The 25,787-nt window shown below is 43.5% G+C and overlaps 1 protein-coding gene across 3 annotated transcripts in view; it reads left to right on the top strand.

The window, feature by feature from the left end:
• Positions 1 to 25,787, top strand: part of PC (pyruvate carboxylase) — a 473,285-nt gene that overhangs the window by 164,418 nt on the left and 283,080 nt on the right. For all 3 annotated transcript variants that reach the window (XM_077287356.1, XM_077287355.1, XM_077287354.1), the window contains exon 8: positions 23,684 to 23,802. In XM_077287356.1, the coding sequence (XP_077143471.1) occupies positions 23,684 to 23,802 (119 nt within the window). The remainder of the gene's footprint in view (positions 1 to 23,683; positions 23,803 to 25,787) is intronic.

The following is a 25,787-nucleotide window of genomic DNA, read 5'->3' as shown; positions in this document are numbered from 1 at the left end:
GAAGAAAGGCTGCAGCAGTGATAGAACTACAGCACGTGTGACTGCTGCAGCCAATCACTGGGCTCATTGTGTTAACGATGCCACTTCTGCTCCCAACGAATGCGCTGCTTTCTTTCGCAATGTCAACTAAAACCGCCGCAAAGGGTGAGCACAGCGTAGTTTTGATTTTCAACATCCTCAAGCCTATGGATGAATAAAAATGGATTCCGGACGTCATTTTAATGGACTCTGCCGAATCAATATCATAGTCTACTTTACTATTTCTAAGAGACCCTCCTTTGGCCTTCACCTGATGATTGAGCCTCTCGGAGAGGTTCTTTGTGGGCATTCCTTGCCGTTAATCGCTATATGTTGAACCGTCAGTGGGTCATTTTGGATCTGACCCGATTTAACAATGTCTATTTTCATTTCCTATTCCCTTTGGTCACCGTTAGTTTACATTCTTTGTGCCAAGCGTACAACATAACCCCCCCCGCCGCCGGCTCATGTTTTTATTACTGCAGGTGTCACGCTTCCCGACAGCAGTTTTTATCAGGAAGATTTAGCTGCGTAAGTTAGCGATAACCTGAATCCAAAGTGGATTTCTCTCGTATGAAAACCACAGGGGCTGCGATTTAGTGCAGCGATACGGCAAGCGATGCATCCGCTGCTGACACAGCAAGAAACATAATGTGGCCATTAGGTGGGCTTAATATATCGGTGGAGGTGCAAGTTAAAGGTAAAGTCTTGTTGACTGTAGATTGGCCCCATTTGCTGGTTGCGATGATGTATGTCATGGAGGAGACCTCCGACGTCGTAGTGATTTGCCTACTGATCGGTGTATTAGGTGTCATCATCCCCATCCTTATTACAGGGTATTCTTCACCTTTTCTCCAATTGGAGCTGAGCAGTGAGCTTCATCTACTTTATTTTTTCCCCCTTTGGTTTAGTGTTTTCCGTGTTCTCTTTTCGGGCAGCCTGCCATCTGCCTGAGGGGTGAACAGGAAGGCACACGGCGCGCATGTAAAGTACCATCCAGCCAGTGCCCTACTGCGGCCTTAATAATTCACTTACTTCTCGCTCCCCGTTGCCCAAGTTCGCAGCTTCCTAGCGAGGAACGAAAAGGCAAAATTTACATATTTTAGAAAAGTGCTTATCCAGCAGGCCTCCGCTCCTCGTACAGCAGCTGCTCGGGATAAGGCCTAATAATACCAGGAGCTGCCGATTGTACCTAAAAGATCATTCACCGGTGCGCGGTAAATATAATAAATGTTACGCTCTCTGAGACTTTCCATCATCGTTTGTGAATGTTTTTTTTTTCTTTTCTAATATGACTGGGAGCATACATTTCCTTGACAGTGAAATATACGAAACCTTTTACTTTTTTGCTCACATCCGTACTTGACGTCTCAGACTGGAGCCTATGGATGCCGCGTATTCTGGTGGGTATCCACTGTGCATGATGGATTTGATGCGCAAAGTGAATGACCAAGTTGTGTAATCGCCTATTTTGAGTAGTTAAGAAGTTTCTTAAAAGGAACTTGAAATATAGAAGTTAAAAGGGTTTATCCCACGGATAGAAGGAAATCTCCATTACATTACCCATATCAGTGCAAAAATATCAGCCCCCTCAGCCCCTTTCCTCACTCCTTTACTGCTCTGGTCTCCTCACTGCTTGTGGGCGCAGCAGCTCCTGCCTTGTGCACCGCAGTCAGGTGCTCCCAAATCCTATTCTCATTTATTCCCCTTCTGTTCACTTTGTTTCTTTATTTTTTCTCTTTCTTAATCTTTCACATGCTCTCACTCTTTCGTTTGTGTGCACTTTCTTTTTCTTTATCTCTCACTTTCTTTCTTTTGCTCTTTCTTTGCTCTCCCGCGCTCTGTTTCTCCCGCGCTCTGTTTCTCCCGCGCTCTGTTTCTCCCGCGCTCTGTTTCTCCCGCGCTCTGTTTCTCCCGCGCTCTGTTTCTCCCGCGCTCTGTTTCTCCCGCGCTCTGTTTCTCCCGCGCTCTGTTTCTCCCGCGCTCTGTTTCTCCCGCGCTCTGTTTCTCCCGCGCTCTGTTTCTCCCGCGCTCTGTTTCTCCCGCGCTCTGTTTCTCCCGCGCTCTGTTTCTCCCGCGCTCTGTTTCTCCCGCGCTCTGTTTCTCCCGCGCTCATTATTTTCTGATTTTATACTTTTTTTTTTTCTTTCTTACATTTTTGAGTTTGGGTCCGGATACTCCAGGAGAGTTAGGACATCAAAGTCCACTCTTGAGTCAAAATTTTCCAAGAGATCTCCCAACACTCCCTATTTTATTTTTTTGGAAGCCTTCTTGTGTCTCCTACATGCGTCTTCTAGGAACGATATAGAGACGCCACATATGGCTGCTGCGTGTGGATCTCTAATGTGCGCTCCCTCCACGTGGAGCGTCTCCATAGCTCCTGCACGATTTAGACTATTTCAAGAAGATTGCTATTGAAAATGTCATCTTTTAAGTACTTAATGCGGAATATTTCTTCAAGCATGTCTGTATATTGAAAGGCACAATGACTCGCCCACAGGAACTAATAGTCTGTCGCTTCAAACCTTATAGTAATGACAAGTTTGTCAAAATGATCAGTCAAAAAGAATTGCTACTTCCCCTATTGGGTGACACACAGAGAACAATGCTGCTTTATAGACTGTTTTACTGCATCACTGACCAATAAATGTAGCAGATGTACCTCGCTATGCTCTACAGATTGTATCACGGGGTGTCTGAAATAGTCCTGTAGGAGGCAGAATCTGCGACCACCAACTAAATATGTTCTATATAGTGACACATAGTTTCCCTTTTTGCTTCTGACCACAGCTCGTGCCGTTATTCGCTCCACTACATTGCAGGTTTGGTGGGTAAAGTATATTATCTGTACTGTTTACTTCCATTCTGCTCGTGTCCTTGAAGTAGGTTTGTTCCCTGTCGAAACACCTGTCATCTCACATTTGTTTCAGTTTCAAAGTCCTTGTCTCTGTCTTTCCACATAACGATCTGCTGCGCCTGTATGCATCGAGAGACGTGTAAATGTGCATGTGTTTATTAAGCACGCATTTTCTTTTTGTGAATATTTTAACATTAAAGTTCCAGTTTGGAGCCACTTCATAAGGGTCACTGAACAAGTCCACCAAGAACATGAAGAAAATGCACCTATCTCGTACCTATCTCGTACCTATCTCGTACCTATCTCGTACCTATCTCGTACCTATCTCGTACCTATCTTCTTGTTCTGTAAAAATAAAAATCATGTAACAAAGGAATAATTTCCGAACCGTTTTCATCTTTGTCACCCATAATTTGTACAAATCCATTCACAAATTAACTGAAATAATTTTGAAGGGGGACCTAAAATTAACAAAATGAATATTGTTATTGGCAAATTCTGAACGCAACCACATCCCCAATGATAATAGGGTGGCCACACTTATACAATTACATTTACACTCATGTTGCATAGCAGTCAGTGTACGGCCGCCATCATTTACAGTGATTCTGACTAACCCCATATAAAGTTTAGATGTTGTAGTAGGATTTTCCCGACATTTTCTTAGTTGCATTTTACAAAAGCCACAGTCTGTAAATAGCTTACAACACAGCAAAGAGATCTCATTGTTTAAAGTTCAGTACTGATGGGCGAATGCGAACAGTAAAGTTTGGGGTCCGTAACGAACACCCTACTGTTCGGGCACAGTCCCCGAACACTGGCTTTTCTAGGAACTCCGTGTTACTGTTCAGGTTCGGCTTGCTGACCCTGAACATAGGGTGTTTCCCAAGCTGTCATCTGCATGACAGCACGAGAAACACCAGCGTCTGTGATCGGCGGTAAGATCATTACCACCGGTCAGAATGCAAGCAGCTATGACCAGCAGTAAAAAGTTTACCTCTGGTCACCAAGGTGTCAGCCGATGGGAGTATTTATTCATCAGCGTTCACTATAAATTAAAAAAACAAACAAAGCTGGTTGGGTTCCCTTTCACTTTTGAAAACCAGCATGACAAAACTGACAGTTGCAGGCTGCAACCCTCAACTGTCAGCTTTATCATGGCAGGTTATCAAGGATAGAGGGGTCCCCTATGCCAATTGTTTTTTTTTTTTTTTAAATTACGGTAGTTAAATAAATCATTAAGAAAAATGTTATGGGGGTCCCCACCATTTTTACAACCAGCCAAGCTAAAGCAGACAACTGAGGGCTGGTATTCTCAGGCTGGTAAGGGGCAATGGATATTGCCCCCAACCTAAAAATAGCAGCCCGCAGCTGCCCAGATAAGGCACATCTATTGGGTTTGACAGTTCTGGTGCTTTGCCTGGCTTTTCCCACTCGCCCTGTTTCGGTGGCAAATGGGGTTCATATTTGTGGGGTTGCTGTAACCTTTGTATTTTCAGGTGACATCAAGCCCTACAGGATAGTAATGGAGAAGCGTCTATAAGACACCTGTCCATTATTAATCCTATAGTCATATGGTCGTGGTCAGTTAAAAAAACACCCAAAATAATGTCCTTTGTTTGAAATAAAAATGTTTTACAAATGTATTTAAAAATAACAACAGTTATACTCCCCTTACACCCATCCAATTGAAGCCTTGGTCTCCTATAAAAAAAAAAAAAAAAAAAAGCAAAAAAACCCCAACATCCCTCACCTGTCCGATATACTTTTCCATGCCGTAATCCATGTCTGCGATAATTTGTTTTCAACCTGGATGGTGCCAAGATGCGACCATCCAGCTGAAAACCAGAGGACAATTAACTGCTGTAAGCGCAACATCAGTGACTAATGGTGACGTCATCGAGGTTACCGCAGATCACTGAGGCTGCGTTCCCAGCCAGGCCAATGAACTGCGGTCACCTCAGTGAGATCACCGCTAGAAATGTGAAACAAAGTCTCACGGTGCAGCTCTAAGCTCAGTGAGTTTACTGCAGTTCACCCTGGGAATTTTCTCATGGTGAACTCACTTTTGTTAGAACTGTTTATTTTTAAATACATTTGTAAAACAGTATTTTTTAATTTCAAATAAAGGACTTTATGATGGGTGTTTTTTACCATATGACCATGGGGTTAGTAATGGATAGGCTTATTATAGACACTTCTCTATTACTAACCTGTGAGCTTGATGTCACCTGAAAAAAAACAAAGTTGACATGAACCCCAATTGCCTGCGCCATAGGGAAAGTGGAAAGAGCTAGGAAAGGCGCCAGCATTGGTGCATTTAATTGATGATCTTTTTCTGGGGTGGCTGCTGGCTGCTAAGTTTAGGCTAAGGTGGCCGATATCCATGGCCCCTTACCAGTGTGAGAATACCAGCCCCCAGCTGTCTGGTTTAGGCTGGTTGTCAGAAATGGAGGGGACTGCATGCCATTTTTTTTCTTAATTGTTTTTTTTAAAAACAGCGTGGGGACCTCTCTATTCTTGATAACCAGCCATGATAAAGTTGACAGCTGAGGGTTGCAGCCCACAGCTTTTGGGTTTGCCTGGCTGGTTATCAAAAATAGAGGGGAACACACACGTTTTTGTTTTTTTTAAATTTATTTATATCACCGGCATCGGCTAATGATTACTCCCATCATCCGCCTGCTTTTGCTGTTAGCGGCAGCAAGCGTAGGCTGATGGGAGTAATACTCTCTCACCAGCCGATGCCTCTGTGACCGGAGGGAAACTTTCTACCGCCGGTTACAGCTGAGATGCTGGCTCATGCGGTCATCTGTCAGCGTGTGCACCACAGCTCTCTGACCTCCGGTAATAATGTTACCACCGATCAGTGGCAGTATTTGCCGCGCTGTCATGCATTTGAGTAGGGTCCAGGTTCGGGTACTGTTCTGGTACCCAAACCAGATGATGTTGTTTTTTTTTGTTTTTTGTTTTTTTAAATTGTTTGGCCGAACATGGTGGACCCGAACATTTAGGGGTCTGCCCATCACTAGTTATCAGCTAACAAAATATTATGGATATTCTTTTGTGTACTGTGCAGTCAGAGGGAATAGAAAAAAGACCTTCCTTAAACTGTTACCATAAATCTGGAAGCTACCATTGTCGATAATGTCTTGTGCTGAAGAATGAAGATTTCCCTTCACTGGGATTAGGAGGCCGAGGCTGAGCCCTGAAAAACAAACCCATAGCATTATACTCCTCCACCAAGCTGTACAGAGGGCACAGTGGAGTCAGGGGGTAATGTCTTTTTCCTGGCATTCCTCAAACCCAGACTCATCCAACAGATGCCAAATAGAGAAGTGCGATCCATCACTGCACAGAACACGTCTCCAAAGTCCAGTGGTAGTGGCTTTACACCACTCATCCAATGCCTGGCATTGTGCTTGGTGATGTAAGGCTGTATGCAACTGCTCGACCATGAAGCTCCCGGCGTTTGGCGCAGTGTTCTGAAGTTCATACCAGAGGAGGTCTGGACTCTGCAGTTAAGGAGTCAGCAGAGAGTTGGTGATTTTTCTTCCCTCTGCTCCACAGCACTTGGGGGGGCTGGGGTCCCCGCTCTACTACGTTACGGACGTTGTGGTTCCTTGCTCTTCTCAATAGTATTCCTCGCAGGTGAAGGGGGAATCATATAATGTTAGAGTTGGAAGGGGCCTACAGAGTCATCATGTCAAACCCCCTGCTAATGCAGGATTCACTAAACCATCTCACAGATGTCTGTCCATCCTCTGTTTGAAGACTTCCATTGAAGGAGAACTTACCACCTCTCGTGGCAGCCTGTTCCACTCTTGATCTCCCTCACTGTCAAAGTTTTTTTTCAATATGTAATCTGTGTCTATATGTGAATATTTAGGAGGGAGGAAATGTCATGAACGGACATGTTACCCTGGTGGCTCCTATTATAGGACCGCGCTGGCAGTGAGCTCTGGACCACCGGCCATTCTGTCACATGTTCGTAAAACAGGCAGCATAGTGGAGGGCCAGAGGTTATACAGCTGGGGAAATGGGGCCTGTTGCTGTACACTGTGGGGCAATGGTGTTGGATATTACACAACGGGGGACAATGGGGCCAAATGTTGTACACCATGGGGCGATGGGCCGGATGCCATACACTGAAGGGGCAATGGGGTAGGAACCCTTTTAAATAGTCTATGTCCTTTCACCCGTTTTCTCATTTAATAAATAAAAGTGATACATCTGCAAATAAGATATAACTTTAAAATTAAATGAACTCCCCAAAGAAATCACTTAACTCATACTTTCCTGTCTGTACAATCGCATACTGGCATAACAGAGAGGTTATTGGACAATGGCCTGCACGGTGCATAATGAGAAGTGAGGAAAAGGTCGTTCCTGCACCTATAGTGCCGGAAAAATTGCTCATGTAGGGGAAGCACTAGAGTAGATGTAAAATAAGTGTTTGAGAATTGGAACATTTCCTAAATATATAATACTGTATGTGCACCAGCAGTGTGTGTTTTTTTTTTTTTTTTGTTTTTTTTTGCGCATATGGACAGAAAACCCATGGATTCCTACCGGTTTTGTTTGGCAGAGCTGGGACGCTTTAAGCTCAGGATTTGTGGAATGATTTTCCTTCTGTTACATTGCTTCAGCCACTCATTCACAGCAGGTTTGTCATGTTTTTTGATTTCCCCCGTCTTTGCCTTCCTTCGATAGTCTTGTAGGCTAAACCTCCGCAGTAGATTAATATTTAAGGTGACAGTTGTCTGGAGCTGCACCCAGCCAGTGGCGCACAGTGTAACGCACAATAATGAGGTCAGGTCTTTTTGTTTTATCTTATCTTTCTGCCTTTTTAGAAGCGACAATAAGACAACAGCTGCCGTCGGATGCTTTTACCGTCTTCTCGGCAGTAATACTAGCTCAATTTGACTTGCCATATGTTGCTTTTTCACCTGATCTCTTGGTTTCACGATTTTTACTGGCGTAGAAATATTGTCTGTTTGGTAAGGTGAAAAGGTTTCCTGCCAATGGTTGGCGCAGATATTTCAAAAATTATGGAGGAGCGGCGGGAATCGCTATTGTCTAACGGCAGCTGCTTCCAGGAAAGGTGTCGTAAATGCAGCAGAATTATCTCTAGAGCTGAGCTCCGCTCCTGCCCCACAGTCAGGACGACTATATGTTCCTTAGAGACCATGAGTGTATTGGTAGTAAATATTCTAAAGCGACATTGCCTTCTGAATAAATAAAAAAAAGTTGTTTTTTTCCATAATATTCAAATAATTTTTTTCATATTTTTGCCTTTTTTTTATTCTTTACAATGTTCACCGATTTTTACTTTTTTTTTTTTTTTTTCATATTTGACCTTTTTTATTTTACATTTTTCTTCACTATTCATGGAATGGAAAATGTTTTTATGTTTGAGGACTTTTATTTAAATGTTTTATTATTTATTTTGTAGATATATAGATATATATATAGATATATATATGTGTGTGTGTATGTATGTATGTGTGTGTATATATATATATATATATATATATATATATATATATATATATATATATATATATATATATATATATATACCGTATATACTCGAGTATAAGCCGACCCGAGTATAAGCCGACCCCCCTAATTTTGCCACAAAAAACTGGGAAAACTTATTGACTCGAGTATAAGCCTAGGGTGGAAAATGCAACAGCTACCGGTGAATTTCAAAAATAAAAATAGATGCTCCATACTGTTCATTATGGCCCCATAGCTGTGCCATATAGTGCTCTGCACCATTATTGCCCCATAGCTGTGCCATACAGTGCTCTGCACCATTACTGCCCCATAGCTGTGCCATATAGTGCTCTGTGTCATGATCTCTGCAGGCAGAGATCATAGCAAGCCTATAGAGGGACAAGCTCTCGGAAGATGGAACTATACTTGACCATGAACTAAGCCTGCCGCGCAACTAGAAATAGCCAGGTAGCATTTCCTATTTATCGCTAGATGCCCAGCTCTGGCCTAAGACCTAAATAGCTAGCAGAGGGAAATATAAGACCTGGCTCACCTCTAGAGAAATATTCCAAAGAAGACAGTAGCCCCCCACATATAATGACGGTGAGTTCAGATGAAACAACAAACGCAGCAGGAAAATAGTCTTAGCAAATTTGAGGTCCGCTTACTAGATAGCAGAAGACAGATAGTATACTTTCATGGTCAGCAGAAAAACACTAACAAAACACCATCCAGAGATTACCTTAAACTCTGGCATTAACTCATAACGCCAGAGTAGCAATCCCTGATCAACGAGAGCTTTCCAGACACAGTAACAAAACTTCAGCTGTGAACTGGAACAAATAGGCAAAACAAAACATGGACAAAAGTCCAACTTATCTAGTAGTTGTCTAGAAGCAGGAACAAGCACTGAGAGGCATCAGATAACATTGTTGACCGGCAAGAAACCACCAGAGAAATGAGCTTAAATAGCGACACCCACTACTGATGGAACCAGGTGAAACAGGAAAGAGGATGACAAGTCCAATTCCACAAGCGGCCACCGGGGGAGCCCAGAATCCAAATTCACAACAGTACCCCCCCCTCAAGGAGGGGGCACCGAACCCTCACCAGATCCACCAGGGCGACCAGGATGAGCCCTATGGAAGGCACGAACAAGATCAGAAGCATGAACATCAGATGCATTGACCCAAGAATTATCCTCCTGGCCGTAACCCTTCCAGTTGACCAGATACTGGAGTTTCCGTCTGGAAACACGAGAGTCCAAAATTTTCTCCACAACGTACTCCAACTCACCCTCAACCAACACCGGAGCAGGAGGCTCAACTGAAGGTACAACAGGTACCTCATACCTGCGCAATAACGACCGATGAAAAACGTTATGAATGGAAAAGGACGCAGGGAGGTCCAAACGGAAAGAAACAGGATTAAGAATCTCCAATATTCTATAAGGGCCGATGAACCGAGGTTTAAACTTAGGAGAAGAGACCCTCATAGGGACAAAACGAGAAGACAACCACACTAAATCTCCAACACAAAGCCGAGAACCAACACGACGATGACGGTTGGCAAAACGCTGAGTCTTCTCCTGGGACAACTTCAAATTGTCCATAACCTGCCCCCAGATGTGATGCAATCTCTCCACCACCGCATCCACTCCAGGACAATCCGAGGATTCCACCTGACCGGAGGAAAATCGAGGGTGAAACCCCGAATTACAAAAAAACGGGGACACCAAGGTGGAAGAACTGGCCCGATTATTGAGGGCGAACTCTGCCAATGGCAAAAAAGCAACCCAATCATCCTGGTCAGCAGAGACAAAACACCTCAGATATGTCTCAAGGGTCTGATTAGTCCGCTCGGTCTGGCCATTAGTCTGAGGGTGAAAAGCAGATGAAAAAGACAAATCTATGCCCATCCTAGCACAGAATGCCCGCCAAAATCTAGACACAAATTGGGTACCTCTGTCAGAAACAATATTCTCAGGAATACCGTGCAATCGGACAACATTCTGAAAAAACAGAGGAACCAACTCAGAAGAAGAGGGCAACTTGGGCAGAGGAACCAAATGGACCATTTTAGAGAAACGGTCACAGACCACCCAGATGACAGACATCTTCTGGGAAACAGGCAGATCTGAAATAAAATCCATCGAGATGTGTGTCCAAGGCCTCTTAGGAATAGGCAAGGGCAACAGCAGTCCACTAGCCCGAGAACTACAAGACTTGGCCCGAGCACAAACGTCACATGACTGCACAAAGACTCGCACATCTCGTGACAGGGAAGGCCACCAGAAGGATCTTGCCACCAAATCCCTGGTACCAAAAATTCCGGGATGACCTGCCAATGCAGAAGAATGTACCTCAGAGATGACTCTGCTGGTCCAATCATCCGGAACAAACAGTCTATCAGGCGGACAACGATCCGGTCTATCCGCCTGAAACTCTTGCAAGGACCGCCGCAGATCAGGAGAAACGGCCGACAAAATTACTCCCTCCCTAAGGATACCTGTGGGTTCAGAATTACCAGGAGAGTCCGGGTCAAAACTCCTAGAAAGGGCATCTGCCTTAACATTCTTAGAACCCGGTAGGTATGACACCACAAAATTAAAGCGAGAAAAAAATAAAGACCAGCGCGCCTGTCTAGGATTCAGGCGTCTGGCAGTCTCAAGATAAATCAAATTTTTGTGGTCAGTCAATACCACCACCTGATGCCTAGCCCCCTCGAGCCAATGGCGCCACTCCTCAAACGCCCACTTCATGGCCAAAAGCTCCCGATTCCCAACATCATAATTCCGCTCTGCGGGCGAAAATTTGCGAGAAAAGAAGGCACAAGGCCTAATGACGGAGCAGTCGGAACCTTTCTGCGACAACACTGCCCCAGCTCCGATCTCCGAAGCGTCAACCTCAACCTGAAAAGGCAGATTCACATCAGGCTGACGCAACACAGGGGCAGAGGCAAAACGGCGCTTAAGCTCCTGAAAGGCCTCTACAGCATGAGGGGACCAATTAGCAACATCAGCGCCTTGTCTGGTCAAATCAGTCAGTGGTTTAACGACATCCGAAAAACCAGCAATAAATCGGCGGTAAAAGTTGGCAAAGCCCAAAAATCTCTGAAGACCCTTAAGAGAGGAGGGCTGAGTCCAGTCACAAATAGCTTGCACCTTGACGGGATCCATCTCAATGGAAGAGGGAGAAAAAATATACCCCAAAAAGGAAATCTTCTGGACCCCAAAAACGCACTTAGACCCCTTCACACATAAAGAATTAGACCGCAGAACCTGAAAAACTCTCCTGACCTGCTGGACATGAGAGTCCCAGTCATCAGAAAAAATCAGAATATCATCCAGATATATTATCATAAATTTATCCAGAAAATCGCGGAAAATATCATGCATAAAAGACTGGAAAACTGAAGGGGCATTAGAAAGACCAAAAGGCATGACCAAATACTCAAAGTGGCCCTCGGGCGTATTAAATGCGGTCTTCCACTCATCCCCCTGCCTGATCCGCACCAAATTATACGCCCCACGAAGATCAATTTTAGAGAACCACTTAGCACCCTCTATACGAGCAAACAAATCAGTAAGCAATGGCAATGGGTATTGATACTTAACAGTGATCTTATTCAGAAGCCGATAATCAATACATGGTCTCAAAGAGCCGTCTTTTTTTTGAGACAAAGAAAAACCCAGCTCCCAAGGGAGAAGAAGATGGACGAATATGTCCCTTTTCCAAAGACTCCTTTATATATTCCCGCATAGCAGCATGTTCCGGCACAGACAAATTAAACAAACGACCCTTTGGATATTTACAACCCGGTATCAAATCTATGGCACAATCGCACTCACGGTGCGGAGGTAAGGACCCAAGCTTGGGTTCGTCAAAGACGTCTTGATAATCAGAGAGGAACTCAGGGACTTCAGAGGGAATGGACGACGAAATAGAAACCAAAGGTACGTCCCCATGAATACCCTTACATCCCCAGCTCAACACAGACATTGCTCTCCAGTCCAAGACTGGGTTGTGAGACTGCAACCATGGCAATCCCAGTACCAAATCGTCATGTAAATTATACAGCACCAGGAAACGAATAATCTCCTGGTGATCCGGACTGATACGCATGGTTACTTGTGTCCAGTATTGTGGTTTATTATTAGCCAATGGGGTGGAGTCAATCCCCTTCAGAGGAATAAGAGTCTCCAAAGGCTCTAAATCAAAACCACAACGATTGGCAAAGGACCAATCCATAAGACTCAGAGCGGCGCCAGAGTCAACATAGGCGTCCGTGGCAATGGATGACAAAGAGCAAATCAGGGTTACAGACAAAATAAACTTAGACTGAATGGTGCCAATGGAAACAGACTTATCAAGCTTCTTTGTACGCCTAGAGCATGCTGATATAACATGAGTAGAATCCCCACAATAGAAACACAATCCATTCTTCCGTCTAAAATTCTGTCGCTCGCTCCTGGACAGAATTCTATCACACTGCATACTTTCTGGCGTCTTTTCCATAGACACCGCCAGATGGTGCACCGGTTTGCGCTCCCGCAGACGCCTATCAATCTGAATAGCCATTGTCATGGACTCATTCAGACCTGCAGGCAAAGGGAACCCCACCATAACATCCTTAACGGCATCAGAGAGACCTTCTCTGAAAGTTGCCGCCAAGGCGCACTCATTCCACTGAGTAAGCACAGACCATTTACGGAATTTTTGGCAGAAAACTTCAGCTTCGTCTTGCCCCTGAGATAGTGCCATCAAAGTTTTTTCTGCCTGAAGTTCCAAATGAGGTTCCTCATAAAGCAAGCCCAAGGCCAGAAAAAACGCATCCACATCGCGTAACGCAGGATCCCCTGCTGGCAATGAGAAGGCCCAATCTTGAGGGTCACCCCTGAGCAAGGAAATCACAATCCTAACCTGCTGAGCAGGGTCTCCAGCTGAACGAGACTTCAGGGACAAATAAAGCTTACAATTATTTCGGAAATTCTGGAAGCTAGCTCTATTCCCTGTGAAGAACTCCGGCAAAGGAATTCTCGGTTCAGATACCGGAGCATGTACCACAAAATCTTGTAAATTTTGTACTTTCGTGATGAGATTATTCAAACCCGCAGTTACACTCTGGAGATCCATTATTGTCAGGTGCACACAGAGCATACAGAGATTAGGAGGAGAGAGAGAAAAAAGACTGCAGCAAGGCAGACTGGAGGAAAAAAAAAAAAAAAAAATTCCAGCAGACTTCTTATAACTCTCCTTTCTCAACCTGGGTCTTTAACACTTTATTGGCCGGTCAAACTATCATGATCTCTGCAGGCAGAGATCATAGCAAGCCTATAGAGGGACAAGCTCTCGGAAGATGGAACTATACTTGACCATGAACTAAGCCTGCCGCGCAACTAGAAATAGCCAGGTAGCATTTCCTATTTATCGCTAGATGCCCAGCTCTGGCCTAAGACCTAAATAGCTAGCAGAGGGAAATATAAGACCTGGCTCACCTCTAGAGAAATATTCCAAAGAAGACAGTAGCCCCCCACATATAATGACGGTGAGTTCAGATGAAACAACAAACGCAGCAGGAAAATAGTCTTAGCAAATTTGAGGTCCGCTTACTAGATAGCAGAAGACAGATAGTATACTTTCATGGTCAGCAGAAAAACACTAACAAAACACCATCCAGAGATTACCTTAAACTCTGGCATTAACTCATAACGCCAGAGTAGCAATCCCTGATCAACGAGAGCTTTCCAGACACAGTAACAAAACTTCAGCTGTGAACTGGAACAAATAGGCAAAACAAAACATGGACAAAAGTCCAACTTATCTAGTAGTTGTCTAGAAGCAGGAACAAGCACTGAGAGGCATCAGATAACATTGTTGACCGGCAAGAAACCACCAGAGAAATGAGCTTAAATAGCGACACCCACTACTGATGGAACCAGGTGAAACAGGAAAGAGGATGACAAGTCCAATTCCACAAGCGGCCACCGGGGGAGCCCAGAATCCAAATTCACAACAGCTCTGCACCATTATTGCCCCATAGCTGTGCCATACAGTGCTCTGCACCATTACTGCCCCATAGCTGTGCCATATAGTGCTCTGCACCATTACTGCCCCATAGCTGTGCCATACAGTGCTCTGCACCATTACTGCCCCATAGCTGTGCCATATAGTGCTCTGCACCATTACTGCCCCATAGCTGTGCCATACTGTGCTCTGCACCATTACTGCCCCATAGCTGTGCCATATAGTGCTCTGCACCATTACTGCCCCATAGCTGTGCCATATAGTGCTCTGCACCATTATTGCCCCATAGCTGTGCCATATAGTGCTCTGCACCATTACTGCCCCATAGCTGTGCCATACAGTGCTCTGCACCATTACTGCCCCATAGCTGTGCCATACAGTGCTCTGCACCATTACTGCCCCATAGCTGTGCCATATAGTGCTCTGCACCGTTGCCCCATAGCTGTGCCATACAGTGCTCTGCACCATTGCCCCATAGCTCTGCCATATAGTGCTCTGCACCGTCCATTATTGCCCCATAGCTGTGCTGCTGCTGCTGCAATAAAAATAATAAAACACATACTCACCTGTCTTGCTTGCAGCTTCTCGGCGCCATCTTCCCGGCGTCTCCCTGCACTGACTGATCAGGCAGAGGGCGGCGCGCACACTATATGCGTCATCGCGCCCTCTGCCTGCAGTCAGTGAGGAGAGAGAGACGCCGGGAAGATGGAGACAGCGCCCGGCGTGTGGAACCAGGACAGGTGAATATGACATACTTACCTGCTCCCGGCGTCCCGCTCCTTCCCCCTGCCTGTGTTCGGTGCCGCAGCCTCTTCCTCTGTCAGCGGTCACCGGCACCGCTTCATTAGAGAAATGAATAGGCGGCTCCGCCCCTATGGGAGGTGGAGCAGCCTATTCATTTCTCTAATGAGCGGTCCCACGTGACCGCTCAGGGGAAGAGGCTGCTGCACCCGGAGACCGTGGGATGGGCAGGGGGAGCGACAGGATCGCCGGGACTAGGTAAGTATGCCTCAGCGCCCTCTCCCCCTCACCCGCCGACCCTGCCACAGACCGTGACTCGAGTATAAGCCGAGGGGGCACTTTCAGCCCAAAAATTTGGGCTGAAAATCTCGGCTTATACTCGAGTATATACGGTATATATATATATATATATATATATATATATATATATATATATATATATATATATATATATATATATATATATATATATATATATATATACATATACACACACTCACCGGCCACTTTATTAGGTACACCTGTCCGACTTCTTGTTAACACTTAATTTCTAATCAGCCAATCACATGGCGGCAACTCAGTGCATTTAGGCATGTAGACATGGTCAAGACAATCTCCTGCAGTTCAAACCGAGCATCAGTATGGGGAGGAAAGGTGATTTGAGTGCCTTTGAACGTGGCATGGTTGTTGGTGCCAGAAGGGCTGGTCTGAGTATTTCAGAAACTGCTGATCTACTGGGATTTTCACGCACAACCATCTCTAGGGTTTACAGAGAATGGTCCGAAAAAGAAAAAAAATCCAGTGAGCGGCAGTTCTGTGGGCGGAAATGCCTTGTTGATGCCAGAGGTCAGAGGAGAATGGGCAGACTGGTTCGAGCTGATAGAAAGGCAACAGTGACTCAAATCGCCACCCGTTACAACCAAGGTAGGCCTAAGAGCATCTCTGAACGCACAGTGCGTCGAACTTTGAGGCAGATGGGCTACAGCAGCAGAAGACCACACCGGGTACCACTCCTTTCAGCTAAGAACAGGAAACTGAGGCTACAATTTGTACAAGCTCATCGAAATTGGACAGTAGAAGATTGGAAAAACGTTGCTTGGTCTGATGAGTCTCGATTTCTGCTGCGACATTCGGATGGTAGGGTCAGAATTTGGCGTAAACAACATGAAAGCATGGATCCATCCTGCCTTGTATGGAGCATCTTTGGGATGTGCAGCCGACAAATCTGCGGCAACTGTGTGATGCCATCATGTCAATATGGACCAAAATCTCTGAGGAATGCTTCCAGCACCTTGTTGAATCTATGCCACGAAGAATTGAGGCAGTTCTGAAGGCAAAAGGGGGTCCAACCCGTTACTAGCATGGTGTACCTAATAAAGTGGCCGGTGAGTGTATATATATATATATATATATATATATATATATATATATATATATATATATATATATATATATTATAGTGCCCTACAAGTAGTATTCCACCCCCTGCAGGTTTACACATTTGGAATTAACTTGGCATTGTGACATTTGGACTGTAGATCAGCCTGGAAGTGTGAAATGCACTGCAGCAAAAAAGAATGTTATTTCTTTGTTTTATTTTTTTTTTAAATTGGGAAAAGTATTTTCAGAGGGTCATTTATTATTCAACCCCTCAACCCACCAGAATTCTGTTTGGTTCCCCTAAAGTATTAAGAAGTAGTTCAGGCACAAAGAACAATGAGCGTCACATGTTTGGATTAATTATCTCTTTTTCCAGCCTTTTCTGACTATTTAAGACCCTCCCCAAACTTGTGAACAGCACTCATACATGGTCAACATGGGGAAGACAAAGGAGCATTCCAAGGCCATCAGAGACAAGATCGCGGAGGGTCACAAGGCTGGCAAGGGGTACAAAACCCTTTCCAAGGAGTTGGGCCTACCTGTCTCCACTGTTGGGAGCATCATCCGGAAGTGGAAGGCTTATGGAACTACTGTTAGCCTTCCACGGCCTGGACAGCCTTTGAAAGTTTCCTCCCGTGCCGAGGCCAGGCTTATCCGAAGAGTCAAGGCTAACCCAAGGACAACAAGGAAGGAGCTCCGGGAAGATCTCATGGCAGTGGGGACATTGGTTTCAGTCAATACCATAAGTAACGTACTCCACCGCAATGGTCTCCGTTCCAGACGAGCCCATAAGGTACCTTTACTTTCAAAGCGTCATGTCAAGGCTCGTCTACAGTTTGCTCATGATCACTTGGAGGACTCTGAGACTGACTGGTTCAAGGTTCTCTGGTCTGATGAGACCAAGATCGAGATCTTTGGTGCCAACCACACACGTGACGTTTGGAGACTGGATGGATGAATACCATCCCTACAGTCAAGCATGGTGGTGGCAGCATCATGCTGTGGGGCTGTTTCTCAGCCAAGGGGCCTGGCCATCTGGTCCGCATCCATGGGAAGATGGATAGCACGGCCTACCTGGAGATTTTGGCCAAGAACCTCCGCTCCTCCATCAAGGATCTTAAGATGGGTCGTCATTTCATCTTCCAACAAGACAACGACCCAAAGCACACAGCCAAGAAAACCAAGGCCTGGTTCAAGAGGCAAAAAATCAAGGTGTTGCAGTGGCCTAGTCAGTCTCCTGACCTTAACCCAATTGAAAACTTGTGGAAGGAGCTCAAGATTAAAGTCCACATGAGACACCCAAAGAACCTAGATAACTTGGAGAAGATCTGCATGGAGGAGTGGGCCAAGATAACTCCAGAGACCTGTGCCGGCCTGATCAGGTCTTATAAAAGATGATTATTAGCTGTAATTGCAAACAAAGGTTATTCCACAAGATATTAAACCTAGGGGTTAAATAATAATTGACCCACACTTTTATGTTTAAAATTTATAAAAATTTAACTGAGCAACAAAACTTTTTGGTTTGTAAGATTTATGCATCTGTTAATAAATCCTGCTCTTGTTTGAAGTTTGAAGGCTCTAACTTATTTGCATCTTAGTAAACCTGCCAAATCTGCAGGGGGTTGAATACTACTTGTAGGCACTGTGTATGTATGTATGTATGTATATATGTATATATATATATATATATATATATATATATATATATATATATATATATATATATATATATATATATATATATATATATATATATATATATATATATATATATATATATATATATATATACACATATATATATATATATATATATATATATATATATATATATATATATGTGTGTGTGTGTATATATATATATATGTCTATATATATATATATATGTGTGTGTATATATATATATATATATATATATATATATATATATATATATATATATATATATTTTTTTTTTTTAAAGATTTGTGGCCTTTTTTAAATTTTTGTTTGTCAATACAATGCTGTTAAAGTTTTCACACAATGCATTAGACAGCAAGGTCTTCAGTTTAATTTTTTTATGCATGTTTGGGTTAAAAATGTTTTACAATTGGGTTTATTTGAAATTTACAACCGTTTTAGCTTCTACAGCCTTTATGCTTCACTGTACATAAGTGGCTGCAGAATGTGATAACTGTGAATCTGACAGTCAGCCCGTTTGTCAGCCTTTGTTTTTTTACATTCTCCTGCATTTGCCTTAGAGAAGCTTGTAATTCATTGTAATGAATCAGAATTCATAGAGGCTGTAGAAATAAATGTTCAAAATGTTTAATATAGCCCGATTTGCAAATAGGGAAAAAAAATCCAGTGCCCATAAACTCCTTAAGGGTTGGGCTGCTTAATCTGTTTTCAACCTCCTATTTAGGAAAGACTTTAAAAATTGTATAACAAAGGGATTGTCTATTACTTTCCCATTGAGATTGATCATCAATGTGAGATTGGTGGGGGGCTGATCAGCTGCGATCACAAGATTCGGTTCTGGGTGTTCATGGTAATTCTTGCTGCTTCTGTTCTCTGACAACCCAATATTTTCATAGTGTTTATCATAGGGACAATGCGTATCGTAATAACCTGTCCTGTATTTCATTTTCGTTGCGTTCTCATAGTTTCTGGTAGTTCTCCTTTTAAGATCATGTCACATATAGGCAGCATTATTCTTGCTCAGGTGTGCCTGAGTAGCCATGAATCCTAGTTGTTACCACACACATCTCTGTTTTGTTAGCTGTGCATTGAGTTGAGCTGAGAAGGAAAGCGATTCATCATTGTCTTATGGCGTCTTCACACCAACCCTTTTCAGATGAGCCGTAACCTTAAAACCATTGATAAGTGAAGTGAGGAACATTGATTATCTTGTGACAATGGCATTTGTCAAGGGGTGGAATACATTTGGCAACTGAACAGTTAGTCTTTGAGAAGTGGGATAATTTGGCAAGTGCAAGGGTCCTAGAGACTTTGACTTAAGTCATATTGTGATGTCTAGGTGACTTTGTGCTCCTTGTAAGTATTGTACCAACTGTAGGGATTTGCTCGGGTGAGCAGTGGTAGGGCCGCAGTAATGAGGCAACACACAGGCCTCCAGTCCAAACTTCAGTGGTTTATTAACACTTTAAACAGTCCGTGACAGAAAGTAAGAGAAAAAACCAACATACTCCAGCTTGGAGAACCACTGGTCTCAGACTCACCCTTACACGGGACGGACTTAACTAAGCGGCTGCCAGGTCAGCGGCTTCCGCCAGGTGCCATTCCCAGGGTTGCTAACAGTCATGTCACCAACCTATGTGGCAGAGAAAAACAGTTCAGGCTCATTCCAGCCTAGCTCCACACCCAGAATAACATGTGCCAAACAAAAGAAACCCCATTACATAGTCTATAGCCACACCCACAGGTGAGGTACCCATCACATGGGCTGATCACGTGATCGTGACATCACTGCAGGTCCTCAATCTTAGGAAAACAACAGGCCAAAACTTATCCTGCTGGGAGAAATGATTGTTCTTCTGCCTAAAGAGTTCTATGTATGAGAGCCGGCCGAGATGAATGCCAGGTGAACGATCCATCAAAACAATTTAACGGCCGATGGGTTGGTGCCGAAAAAACACATTCAGCATGGCAGCTAGCTTCAAAGCTACAGAATAATCAGAATGACCATGCGGGCCACCACCGAAAGAGTCTACAATTGTGCATATGAGCATCAGAACTTGGCCATAAAGCAAAAGAAGGCTGCCCGGTCTGAGAAGTCATATATGTTTTTTTCCTTGCATTTGTATCATGTGGACAGCCATGAGGAAGAGATGGCTCAAGAATGAGCTGACGGAGGCAATGTGATACTTTAGATCTACTGGGAAAGCCTGACATTCTGGGGATGTGACCTACTCTAAACATAGTTGTGGACCATGTCCACCTATTCATGGGAGCTTTAATTCCTAATGACCGTGGATTCTTTCAACAGGATGATGCCCCTTCATAACAAAAATTCAAGATAATTTGGAAAACAAGTCCTACCCAACCAAGGATGATGCAACTCACAACTTTATTGGGTGACCAACTCTGGTTTATTTGTGCCTTTCCCGAAAATTTGCTGGTCGAGAGTTGTTCCAATGCTGGGGTAGAAAAGGGATCAGCTTTCCTTGAAGATGGAGTTTTCGTAAGGGTGTAAAACAAAAATGCAACAATTCTTCAAGTGGTCAAGACCACCATTACAGCTAATGGGGACTTCAATGTGACCCCCAGATGTCAAATCACCTCTATGCCCTAGAGGACAAATGGAAACGGTTGGCCAACAATACCAGACGATAAAGTATCACTGATGAAACAGTGTATTCCTGCCGTAATGGGCATAACATTTGCCCAGGTTTTATTTGAATGTTATAATTAATACATTTGGATTTGCTGATTTAATACAGAAACTGTGCTTCCTCTGCCAAACTAAATGTTAAACTTTTTGCTACGTTGTAGTTGTTAGTCTGGGCATGGTTCCAGATCTGGCAAGTACAATCATGTGACCTTTTCATTTTGGGTATGGATAGCTGAACTCAGACAGCCGGCAACACAAGTCATAAAGAGTCTATCCCTCCGCATGAGGAATAGATCAAGGGGAATGAGCACTCTCTGTCCTTTATGGCTATTCATTACTTTCTGGGAAAAAAAAGTAATCTTAATCTCTGATATTGGATAAGAGAATCACGGTCGGAAAAAAACATTTTCATCCTTTCTTGTAGATTATTTATTTCATAGCTCCATTAGCACTCAGAAAAATATCTAGGGGTTTGAATACATAAAATAAAGAGACAAAAAAGAACATGCACAAGACATGAGTTACGGAGTGCTAGACTGGTACAGAAGAGCCTTGCCCCTGAGGGCTTATCTATGGGAGGAGCAGGGGTGAGATCAGAAGCAGATTAGTCATGTCCTTGATGGGGCTTTTTAGGTTGCTCTTTGGAAAGTAGTATGTAGGTCGAGGAGGGGACTAATGTCTTGGGTTAACGAGAGTCCTATAGACGAGGATATAAGGGTAAAGAAGCAAAAAGCAGAGAAGAGGACCACACGTTGACCACATGGGAGATTAAGGCAAATTTTGTATAACGTGAGACAGGTTTTGGAGAAAGTCAAATAAATAAGGCAGCACACTGCGGCACTAAAACATGAAACCTGAAAATTGAACTGCATTACTGCACTAGAAATATGAGAAAGATGAGAGCGTTTAGCGCATAAATTGGCCAATTCATGTGTACCTGGTAGCCACATTAAGGCATCTCCTGTATATGAGATCCTTAACTTAACTTTCCTTTCCTCGCTGAAAATAAACGTCTTCATCTGAATAGGAACCTGTGAATCCTCCTCTTAGACTAAATTTTTCTCCAGGTACACATGAACTGGCCAATTTATGCGCTAAACGCTCTCATTTTTTCATATTTCTAGTGCAGTAATGCAGTTCAATTTTCATGTTTGTATGTTTTAGCGCCGCAGTGTGCTGCCTTATTTATTTGACTATATAATAGTTGGTGACTCTAGGTTCAGCACCTGTTCACACTCAGTCTATGTTTTGATGTGACGGTAAGTTTTTTTGAAAAAAGGTTTTGGAAAAAGGCATTCTTGGGTCCTGGTAAGCGAGGAATGCCTTATCGTGGCTACCAGGTACACATGAATTGGCCAATTTATGCCTAAACTTTCTCAATTTTTTCATATTTCTAGTGCAGTAATGCAACTCAATTTTCATATTTCATGTTTGCAAGTTTTGGCACTACAGAGTGCTGCCTTTTTTGTTTGTAGGTTTTGGAGAGTCGTGTCATTAATAGTAGTGATGAGTGAACGTGCTTGGATGATGTCTTATCCGAGTATCTGGAGGTACTGGTATATTATGTTTGAGTCCCTGCGGCTGCATGATTTGCATCTGTGTGACAGCCTCAACACATGCAGAGATTTCCTGTTTGTTAGACAGCCTCATCACGTGGGGATTCCCTAACAGCCACAAATCACGTAGCCATGCGGACTCTAACATAATACACAAGCATTTCCAGATGCTTGGAGAAAACCCAAGCATCCTCGGAATAGATGTTATCTGTGCACTTTCGCTCATCACTAATTATTAGTATTTTATCGGTGATGAGTAGCCAGTGAGTGACTGGCACACAGTAGAGTCAGTAGATCATGGGCGCACAACCTGTGCCCTACAATGTCAATCTGTTCCGCACCCAAACCTCTGGTTACCGATATTTTTGTCACTGGTGGCTTCTCGCATGTATATTTTATATCTGGGAGAAGATGAGTTCCAAGTAGGCAGGAGCATGGATAGCAAAGTACTAATGGTGCATGGCCATCTCTGAATCCCCATGCATCGAGAGAATGGTGGTCTCCTACTGAACCCTTTGTGGCCATCCAGTAAAAGTAAATGATGGTGAAAAGGTGACCATGCCCGTGTGTGGCTATCCTCATTGTCGCTTTATGGAAGCTGTAAAATAATTGGTCAATTTAGCACTGACAATGGAGCGAGTTGCATCCATAACCTCTTACTTTCTGGAGTGCAAACGAGTAGTAAAAGTCTACTGATACATTGGAGTCCTGGAAGTCGAACCAGCACCAGTCATCCATTTAAAGCATATAATTTCAATATGCCACAAATGTCTCTAAAGTTTTATTGTAGCGTCGGGGCCTGGTTACTTCAAACTTTGGTTGTGGCTGTTGGACCAGAAAAGATTGTGCATCCGCGCAGTAGAGGAACAGGAAGATTGAAAAACCAGCATGAGGAGTTGATGAATTGTGAAGGATTTTACGATGAAGGACCTCAAACGAAAAGATGATGTCTTATACTAGGCAGCATTTGATAAGGAAATGTACACAAATTGTGGATAACTTGGGGGGTTGAAGAATGAGCGGATTCGAGAAGTACTGTACTTCATCTCCAGTTCCAATTTTGAACTTTCATTCTACTACATATTCGCATTTTGCCCAATGCCTTGAGTAATTACAGTAAAATAATCTTTTGTCACCAAGAGACTTCTTCTGATTGTCCTGGTGGCCATGACCCCCAGACCTAGAACAATGACTGTTTACAAGTTTTTCTATAAATGACACCACTTGGTTTAATGGTTATGCTCAAATTCTGTTCTTTTGTCTGCAGGTTGGCTATGAAAATGCAGGTACCGTTGAGTTCCTTGTGGATAAACATGGCAAACATTACTTCATCGAGGTCAACTCTCGACTGCAGGTGGAACACACTGTGACGGAGGAGATAACAGAGTAAGTTTCTTTTCTCTCTCTTTTTTCAGCAGGAAGTTTCTTTTAAGTTATGGGTGTGTAGGCTCTGATCCCATCAAGGCTTGGACTACACGCAGACTTTGTAGCACGATTTAAGTTATGGACACCTTCAGGACATTTTTTTTTTTAATAAGGGTGGGGGCTAAAACTCCTTTTTACAAATAAGATTTGTTAAAAATGTTTCGCCATTCACCTTCTATAGTCTCCATGTTGTACTGTTTATTGCTGACTACGTTATCTGTTAGGGATGAGAAAATGTGTTGGGATAAGGTGTTATCCGAGCATGCTCGGGTGCTAACCGAGTGTCTTCAGCGTGCTCGAATACTATGTTCGAGTCCCGAGCCTGCATGTCTCCTGGCTGTTCCAGTCTCAACACATGCAGGGATTGTTTAACAATCTGGAAATCCCTGCATGTGTTGCGGCTGTCAAACAGCCGGGAGATATGCAACCGCGGTGATTCAAACATATTTTTCGAGTACGCCGAAGACACTCCGTTAGCACCCGAGCATGGAGGATAACACCTTATCCCAGCACGTTCACTTCATCAGTATTTGTGAATCCATCAGTCAGTTTGTTCTGACAGCGAATTTTTCGCTCCTTTTTGTGAACTCCTCTTCTTATTTCTAACCACAGACCACATCCAAGTTGAACTGAACTTTGATCTGTATATTAATCAGCTGAAAGGAGCTGAGATATAGTCAGATAAAAGTTGCGTACTCCCTGCCAGAGTGAGCACAGTCACAATTAACTTTTACAGAATTAGGAAAACACGGCACTTCTGGAATTCTGGTGGTGCACAAGTAGGATAACCAAATCCGTCAGCTGTAATGTAGAAATACTTGGCAGTCGTATGGGTACGTTCAAGAACTTATTTATTGAGTGAAGAAATTCCAGAAATAAATGAGACGTTTCGGTCAATACCCGACCTTCATCAGTCATCTGGATAGAGGGGATCTGTGTGGCAGCGTGCTGTGTGAGAGTCTGCAGTTTCCACAATACATAACCGACGCGTTCCAGCTAGAAGCCTTCTTCATGGTAGACTTAGGATATGACCCCAATACTCTATCGCAATGTCACCTAATGGGTTGTTTGCGGCAATTTTGATAAAATCCATGTTTTTTTCTGCTCAGATCGAGCAGTGCTCCGAATGCTAAGCTTTGTATAACCCACCCACACCACTGATTGGCTGCTTTCTGTGTACACCGTGTATAGGCAGAAAGCTACCAATCCGTGGTGGGGGCGGGGTTATAAAGAAGTCCTGAATATAAAGGATTTTTCTGGTTTACTAGTCCTCTAGTGATATTCTGCTGCTGATAAAACAGTGATTTTATCAAAACTACAGCAAGCAGCCCGGTAAGTGACACATCAGTGAAATCATGATCTCTATCCCTACATTATCCAACTTTGAGATTGGATGGCAACAGATTCCCTTTAAAACATTTGTCCCATGGACGCAGTCCATAATTATTGCTATGTGACTGGTAGTGCAGATCATGTTTACGTAATTGTGGATTGTTTCCTGTAAGTTTATCATACATTAAGGGGTTATCCAGTGAACACAAGTCAGTACCTCTCATCAGGATAGGTGATAACTTGCTGATCATTGGGGTCCCATGGCTGGGACCAATGATGGATGAACTAGCAGGTTGTACGCCTGACCTCTGCTCCATTCATTCTCTATAGGACCGCCGGAAAAAGTTGAGTGCGGCACTCTGCAGCCCCATGAGAATGAATGGAGCGCAGGTTAAGCATGAGCATTGTGGCTCCATTCTAACAGAGAGCTGTACAAACCCTTTAATAAAATGTCCTTTTTTTTTTGGTATGCACAATATCTTGTATATGTTATATCTGATTTTGAGACAGGTAGAGATAAACAGTGGGGAACATAAGTATTTGATGCACTGACGATTTTTGCAACTTTTCCTACAAAGAATTGAGAGGTTTGTAATTTTTATCGTAGGTACACT

This window comes from Ranitomeya variabilis, chromosome 2 (genome assembly GCF_051348905.1).
Source record: "Ranitomeya variabilis isolate aRanVar5 chromosome 2, aRanVar5.hap1, whole genome shotgun sequence".
Lineage (NCBI taxonomy): Eukaryota > Metazoa > Chordata > Amphibia > Anura > Dendrobatidae > Ranitomeya > Ranitomeya variabilis.
This window is presented reverse-complemented; position numbering and strand designations above follow the sequence as displayed.